The sequence below is a fragment of the Centruroides sculpturatus genome, unplaced genomic scaffold, assembly GCF_000671375.1.
Source record: "Centruroides sculpturatus isolate CEXI.00-Female unplaced genomic scaffold, Cexi_2.0 scaffold469, whole genome shotgun sequence".
NCBI classification, from domain to species: Eukaryota; Metazoa; Arthropoda; class Arachnida; order Scorpiones; family Buthidae; genus Centruroides; species Centruroides sculpturatus.
The window spans coordinates 208164-218003 of NW_019384793.1; the positions used below are offsets into that span (position 1 = coordinate 208164).

At 28.6% G+C, this 9840-nt stretch overlaps 1 protein-coding gene across 1 annotated transcript; it reads right to left on the reverse strand.

Moving 5' to 3' along the window:
• Nucleotides 1–622: 622 nt before the first annotated feature.
• On the reverse strand, nucleotides 623–9570 carry LOC111629361 (zinc finger protein 737-like). Its single transcript, XM_023373254.1, has 4 exons — nucleotides 9513–9570; nucleotides 9006–9288; nucleotides 8419–8631; nucleotides 623–1338 (listed from the first exon to the last, which is right to left on the reverse strand). The coding sequence occupies exons 2-4, from the start codon at nucleotides 9084–9086 to the stop codon at nucleotides 1021–1023; spliced, it is 612 nt and encodes a 203-aa protein (XP_023229022.1). The 5' UTR covers nucleotides 9087–9288; nucleotides 9513–9570; the 3' UTR covers nucleotides 623–1020.
• Between the last annotated feature and the right edge of the window lie 270 nt (nucleotides 9571–9840).

Genomic DNA, 9840 nt, shown 5'->3' on the forward strand with positions numbered 1-9840 from the left:
GTAGATTGAAAAACAGCATCATCTTAAAAAAATCGTTGTATAAAAAGTAAATACTGAAAGCAAGGAAATCTTTAACATACAAACAACATAACAACCTCGGCCTTAAATACCCATCATTTAATATACGTCAAACTCTTGAAAAATATATTTTTGAATAGCGATCATCTGTTCTCATATTTTCGAAAAGTTCATCTTGTACACTTTAATTTACATGGGTTAACGTATTATACCTTACACAGAGAATGCTAAACATTAAACATTTATTTGTAACTACGGTATGCATTTATTGAGACAAGTTTCTTCAGTCATTATACGCACTAAATTACGAATAGATGATCCGTAATTTTTAAATCTATATATTTTATTTTATCAACAATTTCATGAATTGTTTGGGTACCCGAAATTCAATTTTTGCCATTTAAAATTTTTCTATTGAGTAAGTACTCAATAGAAAAATTGAGTACTTACTCAATTTTTACTATTGTCAAGTCTTAAATAAGCAACTAATCATAGTGCTCAATAATTAATTAACAATAGTAGAACAAGAAGCATAATGTTCGTTACTTATTTTAGTCAAGTTATTCTTACTTTAGCTTAGTTATTCTTATTTTGACTCGTTTTATTTTCGCGTTATCTAATGACCTACTGTGAGTCCACGTTCTTCACTTTACTCAGAAATAAACTTCTACCTACTGTTAAAATAAGTTAAAAATCTTCGACACACATTTAATTCTGTAAACATAAATTTATTCAATTAAAGCTATTAATTAACTTCAAATAATAACTTTTTAGATTCTCTTTCGTACCAAAAGTATCGTTCTGCAAATGTACAGTAATTTTATGAAATAATTACTACAATAAATTCATTTATTCGAAAATTTTACAATGTTTTTTTTTCATTTAACTGTGCTGAAACTAATATTGTTTTAATTTTCATTAGTCGCAGATCAATGTAGAAAAATGTTATTAATTTTTGAGGACTTTTTAAACTTATATTGTTTTAAAGTTAACTGTCCAGAATTAATTAGATTGGTGAAATTGTTTATTGTGTTCCTTTAAAAAAATTTCGTCAGAAAATTGTTGTCCACAAAGTTGACATTCAAATTTATCTTCATCGTTTCCAATCTCTGAGAATAACTCCAGTTGTGAGGATGTTTCTAAGTTCATAATTTCTAAATCGATGTTAAAACCTTTAAGAAATTCTTCAGCTTCCCTTGCTGTGAAAATAATCTTTTCTGAAGCCACTTGCTCAGATTCAATTGATTCTGTTGCTTCAGAACTTTTTGATGGTGTCTGAAAAAAATCTGATTGCACTTCTTGGCCATGTTCTGTGTCTTTCTAAAAGTAAATATCATAAATATAATGATGGAGTTCAATTCAGTAAATGCAAATATATAAAATTTCATGTATATTGAAACAATTAAAATTTAATTTACATCACATTTAAACTTCTGTAATATTTAAGATTTTCATAATTTTTATAACATTTTTTTGTCAGAAAAACATTATTATGCAGAACAGAATGTCATCATTAAATAAACTAGCGTGAAGAAGCATATATTTAGAAGTAATTATTACGAGTAAATTTATTTAAATTGTTGTTTAAAAGTAGATTTTCTTCGAATACAAATACGAATATTGATGTAGACAATTAACTCGATAATAATGAAATTTTATTCTTTCAATGTTTATGAAAACTTAATTCATAGTCAAATCTTATCCGTATTTAACACGCAGATAATATTTGACTACTGATATTTATTTTTGTTATAAATTTGGCATTGGTTATGATACAGATTTTAGGAATAAACTTTTCTAAATTTTAAGAAGTTGTACATATTATTTAACATGTATATATATTTAGATATAGCTAGCGCTATCATTTATGCAAATTAGGCAATCTTCCAACACTCCAGCCATAAAGGGGCACAAAATTTCAACATATACTTTATTCACACTTTACTAAAATATTAAATTAAATAGTGATATATGATTTATGTATCGATCATTTTTCCTTATTTTTCACGAATCAAGCTATTTTACCATTAATTGAAATTTTGGTTTAAAAAAAATCAAGATTTCAATAAATACTAAAATATCTAAATGGTTTAAACTTATTAGCGGTTTAAAATTTATATAAAATAAATATCTATAAATATNTTTATAAATAATATGTAGTCCAAGAGATAGCCAATGCATCAAATGATAATTTCTACGTCAAAGAAAAAAGTACAGTACCCACATTTGGCTCAATGTAGCCAAATCTTTCAACGTTGGAAGAAATACTAAATAAAGCTGAAGTTGTGACTCAAAGGATTATACACCCAAATGAGGGGAAAGGAGAGAAGATAAAGAAATGAGAAAGGTTGAAAAATTAAAGGTCAATATTTGCAAAACAGAAGATCTATTTAACCTCTCTCACTACTTTTTATCTTTTGTCCTTTTTCTCCTTTTCCTCCTTTCCCCAAATTTGGGTCTATACTCCTTTGAGTCACAACTCCAGCTTTATTTATTAATCCTTCCTCATTCACACATCTCCAAGTATTTGAAAATATTTCTTTTCCACTCAAAAATAAAATATGAATAAAGGTTTTCGACTTTGTGAAACTTCTTTTTTGAGTTTATGCGGTTGAAAAAAATAAATAATAAAAAAAATAAAAACGTGTCGTTTTAATTTTACACGTTTATTGGGCCGCATTGGAACTTTCCTTGAGCCGCGGGTTGGACATCCCTGGTTTAAACGTAACGATATGTTTGAATGTTGATACCTTAGGACATGAAAATAATATTTCAGTAAAGGAAAAAGTTAATACCAAACTCAGCAGTGCGGTACCTTAGCGCTGGAAGCTTTGTTAATTAACTTGCTTTACGTGATTTGTGACGACAATTAAAACGAGTGTAAAACGTGTGGTTTATCGAGAGTACGTTGCAAATTTGTCTACCTCGAAAAACTGTATCACACTGTATATGTTAAGCAGCATAAAGGTCAAATTATGTTCGGCCTGTGAACACAAGATGCGGTGTCCGAGCAATTTTGTGTTAGCCTATTGCTGTGGATACTGGATAAAATCCGGGCAGTAGAAAAATCCTAGTAATTTTTGAGATGTTCCATCTGAGAAATGCTGAGCCCATCATTTTTCCGGCCACTTCATTGTAGGCCTGGGCGAATTCATAAATGACTTGATATAAGGAATTATTTATTACCCATCGGGCAAAAATTGTAAGGAAAAAATCAGTAGCCAGTGATATAAAGTGTCTACATAGCTTTATTGGCTTCTATTAATAAACTTTGTTTTACACTTTCAGATAATAAACATTAAATTATTAATGATTAACAGATATATGAAGTAGCATTACTTATTCTAAAATATTTTAAAATATAATATCTGCTTTAGACACATTTCGAGTGGCCATAAGTAAAGGTTAATTTTTTGCTAATGCCGTAAGCAATGAACTCTTTATTTATGAAATATATTGTTTCTTTACGGAATTGCGACACGTGAATGATCTGCCGAGGGAGATAACTTTAGCAAAAACTTTCGTATAAAAAGTTAACGTCTAATTAGATGTTACAGACGTGAAGAAAACTCTTTAAGCTCCACTTGACCAGTCCGTTAAAATAGCCTGAACCAGTGTTAATTGATTTTATCCACTCTGTCATTGTTATTTCACTTTTTTATTTTAAGAAGTTACTAATACTATATAAGAGAAGATGTTCTTTTACAGTATCAAAATTTCTTATACAGTCGACCCCCCTATAAGATCATAGATACGTTTTATTCTTTAGTAATCCGTTTCTTACGAGTCCTTCCAATCACAGCCCGACACGTGTCAAGTTTACGGACTACGGCTGTTTGAAAGGTTTTCTTGCATACTATACAGATGATAGCAAACTCTCCGTAGCGTGGCACTTGACGGCGGAAAATAGTTCGGCTGCCCGATGACGTTTCACGTAATTATAGAAGATTTTTTACCTTTTTTTACAGATACCGTCCCAATTTTTTGCAGTTTTATAGGAATCGTAATTATAGGGACCGTAATTATAGGGGGTCTACCTGTATATAAGCATAAATTTTATTATTTTATATTAATAGTGTTCGAATTATCGAATAAAGATAATAAAATTACTGTAGTTCGATTTTTGAGTGCAGATCTATTCCGAGATGTTTCATTCAAACTAATTGATTTGTCTCACAACACGATTCCATGAAGCCATTTTGTTCTTTCAAAATTGCCATGACCCTAAACTGTTTCTTGTCGATTTTACACATAAACAATAAATTGTTTATATTTCTAGTTATTTTTTATCGAAAAAAGTTTATCTTTCTGTTATTATCTTTTCGATTGATCTGGTCAACATTTTTACATTAAAAAAATATGTATTCAAATTAGAATTCTTCAATTTAAAAGTTGAGACTATTTACAAAAATATTTATCTTTCGAGCCTATCCATTAATCCTTTCACACAACAACAGAAGTACCCGTTACATTGGTTTGAAGAAATAACTTCATGAAAAAAACAAATAACAATAGGTCAAACTTCTCATTATTAAAAGCACTATTGTTATTTGTAAATATTTGGGAGTATTTAAAGCAGATCTGCCACACAGATCAATGATATAACACTATAAAGGATTCAAAAAAGTGCAAGCCACTGTTTGTACCTAAGATAAAACAATCAGATAATTTGAGTTTTGAATAGAATTTAAAATAAATAAACAATAGACAAGCTCTTGATTATAGGGTAATAATAAATTTCAGTCAATTAAGATATTTTAAGTTTGAAATAGAACACGCAAATACCATATTTGTAAAGCATTCTCTTACCGAAGAATGAAAATTGTTAAATACTGTATAACAAAAAAGAAATTAAGACATAAAATTTCGAAAAATTTGTATATCTGAAAGCAAAATATAAAACACAAGCCGGTATTAATACAAACAGGTTGAGAACCTTAAGCTCCTTCTTCCCTTTATTCTTCCCACCTATCATCAGTTTTACACTGATCTAGGCGTTTCGCCGTTAGATGATTCCGATACAAATGCTGTCTTCTGATCCTGAGATCGAGAATTTGGATGAAGAAACGAATCAACCACAAACTGCTTAAATTTTGATTTCGCTTATGCTTTATTGAAGCAAAATTATTTCTACAACAGTTGCATTAATTTCTAAATTTATTTAGTGCAATAACATCAAAAAGGTTGTGAAAGCTGTTAAACTACGTTATACACCATTTGATAAATAATTCATAAATTAATACTTAGTGTGATCATGTGTTGTCTTGTATCAACTAGTTGAGCATGAACGTTTACACTATATCGCCCCGTAGTAAAATGTGACTTAATTCTCGTGTAATAGAAATTGTATACGTTTGTGAATGACGTTATGCGGAAAACAATGCCTTCCGGGAGGTCTTCTAAGCGTAACTGGCCCCTATTCAGGAATTACAAACATGGAGAAAACCCGGAAAACTCCACGCGGCCAGTTAGTCCGAGCGAGGACGAATCCACGAACGGACTCGTAAAGCGGTTCCGTTTTCTAAAGAGAACGGAATTGCTTTGCCACTGGTGGCAAAGCAATTCCATTCTCTTAAGAAAACGGAATTGCTTTGCCACTGGTGGGTGCTTAAGTGTGATATGTATTATTTGTGTGCTTTGTTGTGCATGTTCTTTCTTTTTCTAACACGCCGCCGACTTCGATGCAAGAAGACAACGCCGAATGAATGGCACTTAATACCTGTAAATAACGATATTTGTAATATCCAATGATATGTATTTATATATACTTAAAGCATAGATCAGAACATACCCTAATCATGAAATCTCGTCTAATATAGAAGAATCCACCAATGGATAATCCGAGTGGGATTTTCCCAAATCTCTTCATGAAATCGTTTATCTTTAAAAAAATAATTCATAGAGTTAGTAAATATTAATAATTTGAAATTCAAACAAATTTGAAAATGTTAGTTGTATACAATAAAACTTCCTTGATGATCTATTATTTTTGTATAAACCTTTTTTACCAAAATATATCGGAGTTTCACTCTTTTTAGTAAATGTAATTCTGTATCCTCCCGTAAAGTAAGTCAGAATTTATACATTAAATAAAAAATTTAATAATTTACTTTGAATGAACAAATGAAAGTCTCTAAGACTACTTTATTATATAGCATAAAATTCTCTGCCCGAATATGAGTTGGCGGTGTTCTCGTCGAATTTCTATAGTACATATTTTCGTTACGAAATATACATTTGTTTCTCTTGTCTTTCGTGTCTCCAATTATTGAGTGTGCTTTTTACTATTTGCTTGCTCTTGTAGGAGACTTGTACCGTAGCCACGGACATGATAACACTTATTTTGGCAATCATTTGCCTATAAATTGTGCAGCCTGGCATTAATTTAAATGGTTTTTTACTATTAGTTAATTAAGGTTAAAACTTGACATAAAACAGTAACTATCTTCATCACTACAGAAGATTCTAAACCAAAGCCAAAAAATCATTTAAAACAGAAATTTTGCCTGTATTATTTAGCTGAAACTTGAAGAAAATTTTTTGTGTTATTGTATAAGAATATTTAAAATATGTTGTTTAAAATAAATAATAAAATAAATTTGAAACGGGTATATATATAATTTACAGTTTTAAATATTTTAAAGGTAGACTGTTCATTGAAAGAATACGTGCCATCGTTACTCGGCCTACAAGACATAAAATCATTTGACCATGATCGATAAAATTTTTTTCAAATTATCAAGTTACGATGTTTAAAAGTGTTTAAAAATCTCTTAGAAATTCAACGATTTCGCGTTGAAAACAGTTAATGAAAAATTAATCGGTGAGATTTCCCACTTATCAATAATGATTAACTTATTTACATACCTTGAATTTAAATGTCAATGGAAGGTTTGCAGATGAAATCTTTTCTATACTTATGAAGTTATCGTACAACTGTAAAAGAAAAATATAGCTTTTATCTTTGAATTTAAAACTTAAAATATAATTCTGTATTATTAACGCTTTATATAACTGACTGAAACATAGCTGTATATGAAATATTTCAATGTTTGCACAATGTTTTCTGGATGCGTAACTTTGTATTTCAATGAGTGCATCTATGTATACACTGCAGTTTATGTTAAACTGCAAACATTAAATAAATTTATAAATGCCAGTAATCTATTTAACTTTGTTAAAAAAAAAAATTTAAATTGAAGTAACGTGACTTCCATTCCAAAGCTGAAGTTTCTACATAGTTAATCTGAGTTTCCAGCACCTAAGCTTTCTACATTTCTTCTTGACATTCATGTTTGCATTTCCATTCTGGAGAATGAAAAATATTAGACCGACAAGCAAATAGACTGACAACAGTCGGAAAATTATAAGTCTACTATTTTTTCAAATTATAGTCTAATAATTTTTATATAAATTTTATATATACGAGAACATACTTTCAACATGTAATTTATACAATCTGTTGCAAAAATATAAACACTATTATAACACTAGCAGATGGATTGCAGTTCAAGAAAGTGTTCTGTTAAGATGTGTTGCTGTTTTTTTTTATTCCGGTGCCTGGGTTAGGTAAAGATTTAATATATTACATTAGGAATAGTAATATAGTAAAAATAGTATATAAATAAAATTAAAGTCAATCCAGTACATTAATACCTAAATAGTTAGCATGGATAAGTCTCAAGATATCATCATGGCGCTAGAAGAAGGAATAAAAGAAAAACTATTCACCGTCAAAGAGTGTATAGTGGCCACCCGCAACATGTGGACAGAACTCGAGATATCTCGAGAAAGCTACATAGCGTTACATAAAACGCGGTCCTTAAGGGGGTTTTGAATTTTTTTTTTTTTGNAATGCATTAAATTATATAATTAAAAAATAAGTAACGTACGTTTTTTATCGTAAAAATTGTTCCTGTATGATAAGTTCTCTGTAGCAATTTTGTTCTTAATTGCAAAGAACAAGTAACAAACAAAAGAACAATAAGAAATTAAGTGCTAAAGCTTAAAAATTTCACAAATTAAACAGAAATTGTTTTTGTAAAAAAACTTATGTAGAAAAAATATATTTCGAAACAATTATTACGATTAAACTTATTACAAATAATAACTAAATTTACGCCGATGGCTGCTGGTTATCGAATGACTGAAATTAGACTACTAATTTACAATAATTACTTTTTGTTTTCTATTACTACTTTACTTTAAATGAACAATGCAGTGTTATTTTATGAATGAAAGTTACAAAATAAAATTATTTACAAATATCACGTAATAATGTTACCTAAAAGAATCTGACAAGCAATTTAAAAAGTTTTTTTACAAGTAGCATAACTTTTTTTGCATTATAATATTCAAGTAATTTTTAAAAAGTGAATTTCAGAAAAATTTTATACGTACTTTGGAAAATGATGCGATTTTTTTCTTTGAATGTACTATTTTCACGTGTCTATTTAACTCAAATTTATATTTGAATGTTTTCTTACAAATATCACACGAAAACGGTCGGTTTTTTCCATGAGATGTTTGATGCGTTCTAAAAGTGGATAACCATCGAAAACTTTTACCACATTTATTACATTTATGATCTTCTTTCGAGTTTTTCTGGGGAATCTAAGTATTAAATGAATTATTAATTAGTAATTGCTATTTATTACATACTAAAAAAATTGAAATATTAATATTTTAGAATTGCAGTTAAATTTTAATATATTTGGTAAATTCGTATTATTTTGTATTCATTATAAACTCTTATTGTTGAAGAAGTTATCTCGTAACTAATATTTACGATTTTTACGATACAGATATAACAAATATATTTTTTAATGTTTCACTGTAAATTATCAATTTGATTTATAATAATTAAACCAGTTATATAGTCCATCATAATGTTATATTTTTTATCAAATTTATTAACTTATAATATATTATATTTCATAAAATATATATGGACTTAATGCAAAAATAAACATAAACATAATTCTTACAGTAATAATATCAGAAGCGATTGAATGTCGATGTAATCGTTTGACATGTGATAACAGATCAAATTTTCTTTTTTGTAGCATATCCACAGTTGCATTTGAAAGGTCGTTCTTCCGAATGTATTTTTTTGTGAATTGTTAAATTTCCAGACTGGGAGAATTTTTTACCGCAAATATCGCATGGAAACGGTTTCTCACCGGTATGGCTTCTCAGGTGCACATCTAAGTGCGATTTCCTTGGAAATATTTGTTTACATTCCGTGCATTCATGTTTCTGTTTCTCATCCTTTAAAAAATATTCGTGATGGAAGTTATTGTAAATCATTAAGTTCTCTGTTAATACTTTCAGAAATATTTTCTCTTTAATCCAAAACATAATATCAATAGTAAAATATATGTATTTTTTCGATAATAATTAAAATTTCGAAATTTTTATCTTTACAATTTTGAATGATAAGTGTCGCCTATTAAAAATAACACGTAACAAAACAGATTGATCGTTTTACTTACCTTTTGTGATTGCATTTAAAAAAGTAATTTAAATTTTAAATTCACTTTATAAATTTTGAAAAGATGAAAAAGCAAGAATGCACTACAACAATGTAAAATTTCGGAATTGTTTTATCACATTGACGTATTGTGCTTATTTGTTAGCTTAAAAAGACTAAAATTCCGACTGAAATTATTTCTTTTTATTAAAAAACCGGTAAGCTACTTAAACGCCAATAAAGTAATAACTCGGTTTTAGTCGAAATCAACAAAAACCGTGACAAATTTTTTCATATGAATCAATCTAAATCCAATTAATTCATTCTAGATATACCAAAACACATTTTAT